Raw genomic sequence first — 13,606 nt, forward strand, 5'->3', positions numbered from 1 at the left:
GAGCTGGGGTGAATACAGGCAAATCGGGTTGGACATTATCCCTGACCCACAATAGGACTCACAATCTCCATACCTGTTTTAAAGATGAGGTAATGGACACAGAGAAATGACTTGCCCAACGTCACACAGCTGACAAGTGGCAGAGCCGGGATTAGAACCCATGTCCTTCTGATTCCCAGGCCCGTGCTCTATCCATTGCACCATGACCTTTATTTTCCCTCTCTTATCCCCACAGCACTCCCTCTAGACTGTGAGCTCACTGTGGGCACGAAATGAGTCTACCTACTCCGTTTTATGGTACTTTCCCAGGTGCTTAGTATAGTGCCCGCAAACAGTAAGCGCTCAATAAGTAAGACTGATTGATTGAACAGGCTTACAGCCTAAAAGATCTTTCTATTTTCTTTAATACTGTGTTAGTTTCCCTTCCTTTGACACATAACTTCTGAATTGTTTGATACAAGATAATCAGAAATCAGAGTTCACTATTATGCAGACAAGCTAATTATTTAATCATTTATTCTAGACTGTAAATTCGTTAGAGGCAGGGAACCTGTCCGCTAATTCTGTTGTACTGCATTTTCCCAATTGTTTAGTACGGTGCTCTGCACATAGTAAGCGTTCAATGAATACCGTTGATCGATTGATTCTAGAGTAACACCAACTTCCTGGAGTCTGTCTCCCCAGGAAATACCTATCTCCTGCCTTCGCCCCATGTCCTTCGAGAATTCGAACGAATGATTGAATGCTCTCTGACTGACATCGCTTTCTTCCCTCGACTTGCTTTACAATGAAATGGGTGAGAAAATTAACTTCCCTGGATTTCAAGAAAAGAAATGATTGCAGTTTCTAGACCTCTCTATTCTCTTTACAGGAGTCCATCATCAGAGTCATTCATTCTATTGTATTTATTGAGCGCTTACTGGGTGCAGAGCACTATACTAAGCACAGTCATCAGGAGCCTTGGACTATTACTGAAAGAAATAATCCCACAGGTATTTTAACCTGTATATTACCCCAGTACTTTTTAAACAATTCAATTTTCCCAAAGTTCCCTATGCTGAAGCTTCTCACTGTTCACACATTTCTTTTTTTCTGCCATAAATTAAGTGGCATCTTCCTTTCTGAAATTGATTATGTTTTTCAACAGTTCTTTCCCCGTGGTGAGAACTTGTCTTCATCAGCAGCTCATGTTAACTGAGGTACTGAAATCACTTTTAATCGCACTGTTTCAGTGATGCATGCAACTCAAGCTACTGAATCCTGTGAAGAGCAGTGTAAAATAACAGATGAAAATAATATATCTTGAGATACATTTGGCCAGAGTTCACTGCATTTACCCTTTAGAAGGGTACATACTTATGTAGATTACTTTTAGCACTTTCCGAAAAGCGAATTTTACAGAGAGAGACAGTTACCTCAGGAGCGTGGTAAGCAACGCACTGCAAAATCCAATCTATAGCAGGAGAATACAAAGTTAGGTACAGTGGAATTTCCACACCCTGGACCACCAGTTGATTTTGGACTGTATCCCCATGAATCTGCAAGAGACCAAAAAAACTTGATTTTATAATGAGCGAAGATGACATTCGTCACATATGCTCACTCTTTTGCAGCCCACAGTAAACCAAAGAAAAATTCATTTGTGATGCCTGCACATTTCTGTGGGATTTGTGAAACTCCAGAGAAATGGTTTCTCTCCCTTGGGTTGCTGAAACTAGAAAACTATTCAGCAAGCTTTCCTTTTCACCCAGCAGAGCTGTTTGGGAAATGTAAATTGGCAAGGAAGAAAACTGTGAGAAATGGAGACAGCATATGCTAAGGAGACAGACGAATACAGATTTTTCCTATTATCACATGCCTGGAAATAATCTTTGCTCCTTCTGTGTAATCAACACATTCCGATCGTCTACGATCGTCTGTGATTTCTCAGGGTTAACACATTTAAAGCCCTATGAGGCATTTCACTTTGGTTGCTTAAGTGACATGCTTTTGTTTTCTCAATTCACCACCTAAAAGTGTTCTCTTACCTGCTTAAATGTAAGAAGGAAGTCAAAGAAATTCTTATTTAGGCTTTCTTTGAGATGTGGAGCAACTTCCATCCCAACCTAAGGTCAAAACAAAATGTAATTATTTGTATTGATCATCCTCATGCATTTCTGAGCTTCCCATGGGGTAATTATTCTTTTTACAAAAACACAGATAAACCGATCCATCAATAGGAAGTTAAAGAATATGTTACTCTCCCTCTGTACAAAAGGATAAACCTATATATGATGAAGAACTTCTTCCAAATTTCAATGTAAATATTATTCAATTGCTGCCACTCTCACAATATGAAAATATTCAAACCCTAACCATGAAGAGATTCCAAAATTTTTACCCTTAAATATAAATCTGCATATATGGGTTCAATATAAAACCCATACCTACATTTGCACCAGAAACCTAGCAAAATAAATCACTAGCTTTTAGAACAGATATGCATATTTCTAGGAATAGTGTATAGATAAACATAGGAGGACTCTTGCGAAACCTATTTTTGTTTGGCTCAGAGGAAGTGCTGAGAAAAGTGGGAAAAGGAGAGAGGAAGATTAAGTACAGGTGGGCTCTACTACATATTAAAAGTTTATTACAATGCTACATCATTACTTTTCTGTGGCATTTGTTAAGTGGCTTTCTATGCGGGAAGCACTGTTTTAAACATTGATCTACGTTAATCAGGCCAGATACAGTCCCTGTCCCACACAGGGTTCACAGTCAAGTAGGAGGGAGAACAGGTAGTGAATCCCCATTTTGCAGTTGAGGAAATTGAGATATAGAGAAGTTAAGTGTCTTGCCCAAGGTCACACAGCAGGTAAGTGGTGGACCAGGGATTGGAACCCAGGTTCTCTAGCTCCCAGGCCTGTACTTTATCCACTAACACACTTGTTACATAAGTATTTTGATATTCACCTCTTCCCCTGCCTCCAGGATTTCGGTACATTTATCATAAATAAATGTGCATTTATTTAATTTAGTGTGTGTTTCCCCCTCCAGTCTGTAAATTCCTTGTGGGCAAGAATCGTATCAATCTGTTCTCTTGTAGTGTGCTTTTCCACGTGCTCAATGGTCTGCACAAAGTAAGGTCTCAATAAATACCATTCATTGATTGAGATAAATGTAGTTTGGGATATATGGAAATGGGTGGAAGGCAATGGATGGGTAGAAATTTAGGATATTCAAATGTGTAAATGAATTTCTCAGGAAACTTCTCTTGTCATCAAGCAAAAATTAGGTGGAAATCAAGGCTGCGGTCTAAATTCCCACTCACTGGTAACATGCTCTTATGCACACTACCTAAATTCTCTGTCACACAGTTTCTTCACATGGGGACAGTAATACTTGCCATCTACCTCCAACACAGGAGTATCAGGAGAATTACAGAATATTTGTAAATGACTTTGAGTGGCTTGGATGGGAAAAGGTGTGCGGGATTTTTGATGATGCTGATTATTAGCATCAACTATAAGGAGACAATGTCCAAGATGAAGTTTCACAGAGTGGGGACATTTAACTAATAAAAGAAACTAAAACTTAAACATTAAATTAAGTTGCACTGTGTTCTGAGCCATTTTCATGCCTTCTACTTAATCATCTCGTAGAAAAGGAAATAATTATCCCTCCGGCGCACGTAGCAGCAAGGAGAAGGATCTTGGACAAGCATTACTAAAGGACACGAAATTTGAGAATAGAAACTAAATTACACTTTTAATAGAAAGCTTCAGGGGCTCCCCCTACACACTCCACCCACTCGGTGCTTTTGTTCTCCTGATTTCTTTTCATCATTCAGAAAACTTACTTTAGCCACAAGCAACAGTGATACCTGTGTTCCACTACCCAAGTATTACACTTCAGCATATTTAATGCTATTTGACCTCTTCCTCCCTTTACAATTCCATATCCATTAAAAGAAGGGGCTTCGTATAATTGGGAAAATCTGCGTCTAGTGGTGTTTTTTTTTTCTATTTTGCATCTCATGTTCTAAAATGAAAAAGATCTATTAACAATTAATCGAATGGCCCCTCAGTGTTAAGGGTCTTAATAAAGCACACTCCAGGTCATTCAGAAATGTTTATTAGACTATTAAAATGAACTGCTGCTAGACTGAATTTTAAAGGATTTTTTTTATGACATGCTTTCCTATAAAATTCCAATTCATTAAAGCCACTGAGACTAAAAATGCTGCCTTAAGTCTTTAAGGAAAATCTAGAACCTCAAATGAGCAAATAACTGAATGACCTTTGGGCCTATTCACAACATGTATCTGGGATAGGAACATCATGTATATTTTTAATCTTCAAATATGTGAAAAACTGCACTATGTCCTTAAGTATGGTGACAGATAGACTCTCGGGGTTTGAACAGAATTAAAGATCCTTTAAATGAGGTATTTATTAAGCACTTACTACATGCCAAGCACTACACTTGACCAAGATTATCAGATTGGACATAGTTCCTGTCCAACCCTGTACTCACAGTTGTGTTTTATCCCCATTTTACAGATAGGGAAACTGAGGCCCAGAGGGTTAATTTATTTGTCCAGACAAGTGATGGAGCTAAGACTAAAACCCAGTTCTCCTGACTTCCAGTCCTGGGCTCTTTTTACTATGCCACACAACCAAAAACATTTTCAAATGGAAATTTAAATTCTTGAATATAAGGGATAAAAAATCTGAGGAAACTCATTTTGGTGCCCTTAATATAAGCACCTCAGACCAAACTAAAGCCCAGGAGAGACTCGGTAAGGACCACTCCGATCAAAGCTAGAACTGGGAACTGTCTCTACCCACATTTTTGTTGCTTTAAGAACCTTTGCTCAGCCCAGTGACTCATCAGAATATCCAAAGGCAGGTGCAAGTGCATGAAAATACCAATGCAAAAGGAGTACCCACACTAGATGAAGAGCAGTCTGACAAGGATGATAATGATAATGGTCTAGTGATAAGAAGTCCTAAGGGCTCTTCATTTGCCATTTTTTGCTTCTTCTGAGGAAAATTAACTCTGAAGATTAGTTTTCACCTGTTATAATGGCTTTTTTCATTCTCTAATCATAATTATTGCAGAAGACTTAGGTCCCCTTGGAACTTCCTACACAAAATGCAGATGTACTTTTTGGTCTGAAGGCTTCTTGTCACTTGGCCAGCAATTCCAGTCCTCACACCCCATGGTTTTGATGATAAGGGAAGGCAAAGTAGCAATTTTCCAGATCAGCTGCAGCCCCTCCAACCTTCTCAACTCCCCAGCCAACTTTTCAACCATCCACTCCCAGATATCCATCCACTCCCTAATTTGTTGAGAGAGGGAGTGTGGCCTAGTAGGAAAAGCCCAGGTCTGGGAGTCGGAGGACCTGGGTTCTAATCCCCAGCCCTGCTACTTGTTTTCAGAGTGACCTTAGGTAAGTCATTCAACTTCTTTGGGCCTCACTTTCATCGTTTGTAAAATGGGGATTCAACACTTGTTCTTGCTCCCTTTAGACTGTTAGGCCCAAGTGGGACAGGGATTGTGTTGGACTACATTGCCTTGTGTCTTACCCAGCGATTAGTACAGTACTTAGCACATAGTAAGAACTTAACAAATACCGCTATTTTCATCGCCTGTTAGCTCACAGGATGCCAAGAGCCCCTACTCCAATCCTGACACTGATCTCATGAGGGCTCATTTTAAATGGACTTTTAAATTTCTTTATTTACACACCAAAGGGCTATATCTAACAGCTAATTGAATATTTCTTCACAGATGCACAGGGTGGCCATGATAGAGAAATATCGCTGGAGCATTTTAAACCAATAGACCGTATTTTAAATAAGAACCTACCCTGCACAGATACGCTCTGGCATAAACTGAAACCAATGGATCGCCAATCCCTCTTATCATGCAAGTGAGTCGAGGGAGACATTCTGAAATTCCTCTGTGGGGGAAAGAAATACGTCAGCATAAGATTCTGAACAAGAACTTTTTGTACCTTTTTTTTAGATAAAGATAAGGACTCTGCTAGAAAGCTCAGTCTCCCCGAAGGCACTAAACTTTTGAAGGTCAAAGTCAGAATTTTAGAAGACAGTGTAATTGTGTTTTTCCTGCTTTGCTTTTGGGATGCAGTGTGGTCTAGTGGAAAAAAAAACAGGCTTGGAAATCAGAAGACCTGGGTTCTAATCCCAGCTCTACCATTTGCTTGTACCTTGGGAAAGTCATAACTTCTTTCTCTGTGCCTGTTTCCTCATCTGTAAAATGGGAATTCAATACCTGTTCTCCCTTCTAATGAGACTCTGGAATGGGGACTCTATCTATCCAATTAATTTCTATCTACCCCAGTGTTCAGGTCAGTGCTTGACACACAGTAAGTGTTTGGGAGTAGCAGCAGGGCCTAATGGACAGAGCACCGTCCTGGGAGTCAGAAGGACCTGAGTCCTAGTCCCAAATCTGCCACTCGTCTATGTGACCTTGGGCAAGTCACTTAACTTCTCGGTGCCACAGTCACCTTATATGTAAAATGGGGATTCAAACTGTGAGCCCCATGTGGGACATGAACTGTGTCCATCCTGATTAGCTTGTATCTACCCCAGAGCATACTACATCAATATTGCCTGGCACATATTAAGCGCTTAACAAATACCATTAAAAAAAAGTTTCACACTAATCCAGCTCCTATCATTGCTTCCAGTTCTTTACTGAATTTAAACACAGATATTATCAATGCCAAATAGAAGGCTTATTCAAATAATACAATGTTTTACATTGGTCTTCTGATTATGTATATGAGCTTTTTCACTTTCCCTTTTCTTACTCGCCTCCGGAGTATTGCTGTAATTTTCCCTGACTTATGCTTTCAGATTTGGCCTGGTTTGGGCTTCTATTTGCCAAACCTGATGTATTTTAAAGTATTAATAGTGATGACATCTTCATTTGGGGGCGAGGGGGAAGGCACATTCTGTTCCATGAAATGTCACTCTCCCTGTGAAACACTCTGAAGACCTGAGCAAGGTCCTAAGACTTCTACAGAAGGTCCCAGGATCCAGCTTCTCCCATAGTAAGAATCGGCCCTGCCTCACTCAAATGCTTCACTGTCACTGTCCAAAAGTCTAATTGGGAATTAGGAAAAAGGACTTCTTCATAAGTTATACATTCAACAGTGTCCTTACATTTTGGATAAAAATTTGTTGCACTTCAAGATGGCTGCTTCCACATAGCTATAACCAAAGAAAAGTTTTAAGGAAAAGTATTTCCAAGATGTTCTCCTGTGGAAAAATAAGGTTGCATTATTCACACAATAAGTAGTGCATTTTCCCATGACTGTGAGCTCGTTGTGGGAAGGTAACGTGTCTACCAACTCTGTTACATTGTACCCTCCCAAATGCTGAGTACAGTGCTCTGCACAAGGTGAGCTCTCAATAAATATGATTGACTGATCCCTGACCCTGACTATTCTCCTAACCAACCTCAGAACAATCAATCAATTTTTACATTTTATTGGTCTCATAGTTTTCCAGTTTGGTTTCCTGACTTGCGGAATGATTGAATATTTAAAATAATCTTTAAAGTGTAAAATGTTAGCCCCATATGTTAAACTGTAAACTGCGAGTCACTTATGATTTCCATTTAAAAATTCAGCAGAAGGTGAATTACACTGTGCAATAAAAATTCAACTTGTGTAAGAGTTAAGTTCTTGATGCCAGAGTCCAAATCCCTTGAATTTTGAGGGCTCCATATTTTCAGACTGCAAACTGGGTCACCCACACTTACTAATCATTCTACAGAAATGTCAAAACGTTCTCTCACAAGACTTCCAATTAACAGAGAGGTTCTGAAATCCTGTTTGTAAAACATTTTGAGCAAAAAGGATACAATCTGGGGATGAGTTCTCTGATTGATGCAATCTTGAAGAACCAGTTTAAGCAGGTTTCTTTAGCTATGTCATTTACATTCTCTGGAGAAAAATGATCTGGAATAGAAAAATGAGCATCCATGGGAATTCAGACTGCACATTTGCATGACTCCAGAAAAGGTTGCTCTTTCAGTCAGAGTGAAGTTCAAGAATTTATATCAAGTTTGACATTCAAATTCTTTGTGCCTAAAGATTAATTCTCAGCACCCCCTCGGTTCTCTTTCATTTCCTACTCTCTTCTGGATCTCAGCCTTAAACTCTCCGCACCTTTCAATTTAACAGTGTTCTTGTATTTTGGTCTTGTTCGTGATTATAAGCAAATTATTTTTATCTAAATGTTTATCAGCACCTCAGCCTGAAATGATGAACCAAATGACCTATGGAGAATTCCCTAGTGGAGACCAACACCTCAGATCCAACACTGAAGTTCTGTGGGGTGCGTAACAGTGTCATTCTCTTTGGAACTGTTAGCTTCACCTGGACAATGAGAATAGTATCCCCAATCATGTAATTCTAGGCAGGGGTGTTTCAAAGACAGAAGTGATGCCTGAAGTGATTTTTCAGCCCTTGGTACTATTTGTGCTTATAAATCAACAAAGAATTATTTAATTCTGGAAAATATAATTCAATTAACCCCACGGCTCTTCCAAAGCAAAGCCTACTGAAAGAAAGCTTAGAACAGAAAATAAAAGGGAAAATATGAAATGTTACATTTATTCTTCAAAGCATAAGGATATCCAGGCCAGCATAAACAAATATCAAGGAGTAATAATAATAATAATAAGGTTGGTATTTATTAAGCGCTTACTATGTGCTGAGCACTGTTCTAAACGCTGGGGGAGATACAGGGTAATCAGGTTGTCCCATGTGAGGCTCACAGTCTTATCCCCATTTTACAGATGAGGGAACTGAGGCACAGAGAAGTGAAGTGACTTGCCCATAGTCACACAGCTGACAAGTGGCAGAGCCGGGATTCGAACCCATAACCTCTGACTCCCAAGCCTAGGCTCTTTCCACTTAGCCACGCTGCTTCTCAAGATGAGGAGTTAACTTTTAGTCATACTGACTTTATTGATGGATGAGTGATATCTATGTGGAGATGCCCTGGAGGCAAAAGGAAATATGAGATTGGAGAAGTAGTGAGAGGTCGGAGATGGAGATGAGATGGATTTGGGAGTCACAACTACTCCAAGAGACCTTTCCCAATTAAGCCCTCATCTCCTCTTCTCCCACTCTCTTCTGCTCCGTCCTTGCTCTTGGATTTGCACCCTTCATTCACCCAGCCGCCAGCCCTACGGCATTTATGTACATATCCCTAATTTATTTATGTTGATGTCTTTCTTCTCCTTCTCGACTGTAAGCTTCTTGTGGGCAGGGAACAGGTCTACCAACTGTATGAGAAGCAGTGTGGCCTAGGAGAAAGAGCACGGACCTGAGAATCAGAGGACCTGGGTTCTAATCCTGCTTTGCCACTTGTCTGAGTTACCATGGGCAAGTCACAACTTCTCTGTGCCTTAGTTACCTCATCAGTAAAATGGGGATTAAGACTGTGATGCCCACGTGGGACAGGGACTCTGTCCAACTCGATTATTCTGTATCTACCCCAGGGCCTAGTACAGTGCCTGGGACATGGTAAGTGCTTAATAAATGCCATTTTAAGAAAAATAATAACCTCTTTGTTATATCGTACATTCCCAACCGCTTAGAGTGCTCTGCACACAGTAAGCATGCAATAAATACAGTTGATTGATCATGTATTCACAGAGAGGTGGTAGCTGAAGCCATACACTCCCCAGAGAGGGAATGGAAGGTAGGTGGAGAGCAGTTTTGAAAGACAATGACATGTGAAACAGGATGAGAGTCTCCTTTGCTGTTTCCTCTGCCACGTAAAGAGCTTTGCTCTGGCTCAATTTTGTTTACAGTCTATTGTTTTTCTGCTTCAGTCTCATCTTTAAAAATGATCAGATTGAACAATCAGCAAAAAAGAAAAAACTCAAAGAGCATCACAACAGAAAACAATTATCAATTTCCAGGGCCTGTACTTCAGAGACAATCTGCGCTTATTTTCCAGCGTCTTGGGTAAAGATTGACTTCATTTGAAAAATGCTGGGTTTTATATTAGCCATTTTCAAAGGGCATAAAAACACCAAGTTTATTCCATTTCTACCCTACTGAAGAGACGTAGCCATCTTTAAAAAGGGTCAGTAAAACCGCTTTCTGTCTGGGAAGGAGTAAGAATTTCTTTTTTATGATATTTGTTAAATACTTACTATGTGCCAGGCACTGTACTAATCGCTGGGGTAGATACAAGTTTACCAGGTTGTACACAATCCCTGTTCCACATAGGGCTCATAGTCTTATTCCCCATTTTAAATATGAGGTACCTGATGCACAGAGAAGTGAAGTGACCTGTCCAAGGTCACACAGCAGATAAATGGCAAAGCCGGGATTAGAACCTCGGTCTTTCTGACACCCAGGTCCATACTCTATCCACTAGATCATGCGGTTTTCCTGCTCTTGTCTGTATTTGGCAGCCCTGACTTTTTTATGATTTCCATTTTTTGAAGTTAAGGTAGTCATGGTATATTGAAAAATGTCTACAGACAAGATACTGAGTAAAAACAGTTACAGCTGGACACCAAACAATCTATAACTTCCTACTCCAGAATCTAAATATTACAAACCCAATGGAAAATTAGAAGTGGCATTTTATATAAGTGAAGGGTTGGAATGAATACTGTTATTTTCTGAAAAGTCTTTCCTCGATTCTTCCTCCAATTCTATTATTCTGTGGCTAAACTTGTTTTTCATCAGAACAATGAGGCTGCTATGGAAATTTTGAAAAACAGTGTAATTCTCTTACATTTGCCAACTTTCCACCCCCAGAAGTAGGAGGTCCTTTATAATAGTTCCATAGTAATGTGACATCTTAGTTAAAATATGCTCCATTTGCCAAGTCGGTTGAGGACAATATTTTGGGAAATCTATGTATATGTGAGTAGATCTATTAATTCCAAGAATGTACGTTAATAAACACAGTAAATATCAAACATCAATCAATTCTTCCAAACTAGAAATAACACGATGTTATCACCGCCAATACCTGAAGTCCAGAGCTTAAATAAAGCTACTCTAAAGGCTACTATATAAATCCTACAAAAAAATCCAACGGACTTTAAAACATCTGTTTCATTAGAAATATCTATAGCTATATTCTTTATACTTTTCATGTTCCAAAAAGACATTGTACTGTTAATAAAAATCCTGTTCATAACAAAAATCTACACTGAAGTTACATGACCTACAGGCGTATCACCCATTTTAACTTTACTGAAATGGAAAGAATGAGTACAAATATTCTCGATTCTTGAATTTGCTCTCATGCATAATTTTCAGGCAGCATTTTCCAAAGTCAATTTTCAAAGTACACTCCATGGTTGGAAAAATTCATTCCCCTAATCAACCCCATTCAGGAATTTCTTTCAGAATATTTGTCCTCTTTTTATCTAATCCAAATATTCCGGCCATGGAAAAAAAGAGGGAATGCTACTTATGCGACTGAAATAGTTGTTCGGAAAACTGAATTATATGGAAAAAAATAGTTTAGGTAAATTAAGTTGGAATGGGTCAGGATCAAGCCCTTTTTGGGTTAACAGGATTTTCAAGATACATGAAATCCAATTAAATTCACCAGTGAAGCAGCAAGGGGCCCAGGAGTCATGAGCTCCCAGCTGAGAAGCCTATCGAAGAGCTGAGGATGTGCACGTTCTCTGACCCCAGTCCTAGACGAATGACGTCTAAGCACCATGACCTAATGAAAGGAGTACGTAGGCCTGAGAGTCAGAGGACGGGGGTTCTAAACATAGCTATACCACTTGTCTGCAGTGTGACCTTGGGCAAGTAACTTCTCTCTGTCTAAATTATCTCATCTGTAAAATGGCGATTAAGACTGGAGACCCATGTGGGACAGGGACTGTGTCCAACCATGATTAGCTTGTATCCACCTCAGGGTTTAGAGCACCGCTTGATACATAGTAAGCACTTAAATACCATCATCATCATTATAAATATCAAGTTCCTATTAGCCCTCATTTCCTTTTCTCCCACTGCCTTCTGCGTCACTCTGACTTGCTCCTTTTATTCACCCCCTGCTTGCCTCCAGCCCCACAGGACTGATGCCCATAGCCATAATTTATTTATTTATATTGATGCCTATCTCCCACTCTGGACTGTAAACTTCTTGTGGTCAGAGGATGTGTCTGTTAGATTGCTGTGTTGTAGTCTCCTAAGCACTTAGTGCAGGTCTCTGCACCCAGTAAGCACTCAATAAATATGATTGATTCGGATCAATTAATGGTTTTTATAGAGCACTTACTACGTGCAGAACACTATACTACGGCCTCGAAAGGGTACAATATAACAGAGTTGGCAGACACGTTCTCTGCCCACAGTGAGCTTACAGTTTAGAGGGGGTGTTCCAAGTGCCTAGATGACGCAGAAGGAAGAGGGAGTCGGGGAAAAGAGGGCTTAATCAGAGAGGGCCTCTTGGAGGAGATGTGACCTCAATGAGGCTTTGCAGGTGGGGAGAGTGGTGGTCTGGACAGAGGGAGGATCTGGGAAAGGGGTTGGCGGTGAGATAGATGAGATCAAGGCAGAGTGAGCAAGCTGGTGCTCGAGGAGCGATGTGTGTGGGCTAAGCTGTAACAGGAGATCAGTGAGGCACGGTAGAAGCGGATGAACTGAGACTGAGTGCTTTAAAGCTGACAGTAAGGAGTTTCTGTTTGATGTGGAGGTGGAATGGCAACCACTGAGGTTTCCTGAGGAGAGGAGAGACCTGGACTGAACACTTTTTTTTTGCCTCAATGGAAGTATTGTCTCTGAGGACCCACATCACCCAGAGCTTGGGTTGAGGAGAAGGCAGCAGATCCGCTCTTCAAACTTAGCCCTTCCCATTTCCTGACCAAGGCTGGGAATGTACAGTGCAAAGTTGCCTGGGGCTGCCATTTGTTGGCACCATCACTGCTGAGGAAAAGTGGGGGGCAGAGGAGAGAGTTTCCTGTCCTTAGACGCTCTGATGCATAAATGGGGGGGAGAGGAGGGCACAACATCTAGTGGAAAGAGAATGGGAATGGGGAGACCTGGGCTCTAGGCCCAGTTGTCACTGGCCTGTTGGGTGACCTTAAGCAAACCATTTAACCTCTTTATCTCAGTCCTCAAAGCCTTAACCTCTTAGAATGCAAATCCCCATTTGGAACAGGAGCTCTTCCTGGTCTGCTTGGCTTGCATCTATCCCAGTTCTTAGCACAACACTTTCTTTAAAGATATTTGTTAGGGGCTTACTGTGTGCCACAAGGTACTAAGTGCTGGGATAGATGTAAACTAGTCAGGTTGGTCACAGTCCATGTCCCACAGTCTTAATCTCCATTTTACAGATGAGGGACCTGAGGCACAGAGAAGTTCAGTGATTTGCCCGAGGACACACACCAGAAGCAGCCTGGTCTAGTAGAAAGAGCCTAGGCCTGGGAGTCAGAAGCACTTGGGTTCTCATCCCAGCTCTGCCACTTGTCTGCTCTGTGACCTTGGGCAAGTCACTTACCTTCTCTGTGATTAAGTCCCCTTATCTGTAAAATGGAGATTAAGACTGTGAGCCCCATGTGTAAACGGGACTTTGTCCAACTCAATTTTCTT

General features: G+C 40.6%; 1 protein-coding gene across 2 annotated transcripts in view; it reads right to left on the reverse strand.

The window, feature by feature from the left end:
• The window catches only part of VPS35L (VPS35 endosomal protein sorting factor like), a 102,435-nt gene that overhangs the window by 60,955 nt on the left and 27,874 nt on the right, over positions 1-13,606 (reverse strand). For both annotated transcript variants that reach the window (XM_029054921.1, XM_029054926.2), the window contains exons 10-14: positions 7,879-7,975; positions 7,176-7,223; positions 5,854-5,947; positions 2,028-2,105; positions 1,416-1,538 (exon numbers count right to left, since the gene is read on the reverse strand). In XM_029054921.1, the coding sequence (XP_028910754.1) occupies positions 1,416-1,538; positions 2,028-2,105; positions 5,854-5,947; positions 7,176-7,223; positions 7,879-7,975 (440 nt within the window). The remainder of the gene's footprint in view (positions 1-1,415; positions 1,539-2,027; positions 2,106-5,853; positions 5,948-7,175; positions 7,224-7,878; positions 7,976-13,606) is intronic.

The sequence above is a fragment of the Ornithorhynchus anatinus genome, chromosome 2 (assembly GCF_004115215.2).
Source record: "Ornithorhynchus anatinus isolate Pmale09 chromosome 2, mOrnAna1.pri.v4, whole genome shotgun sequence".
Taxonomy (NCBI): domain Eukaryota; kingdom Metazoa; phylum Chordata; class Mammalia; order Monotremata; family Ornithorhynchidae; genus Ornithorhynchus; species Ornithorhynchus anatinus.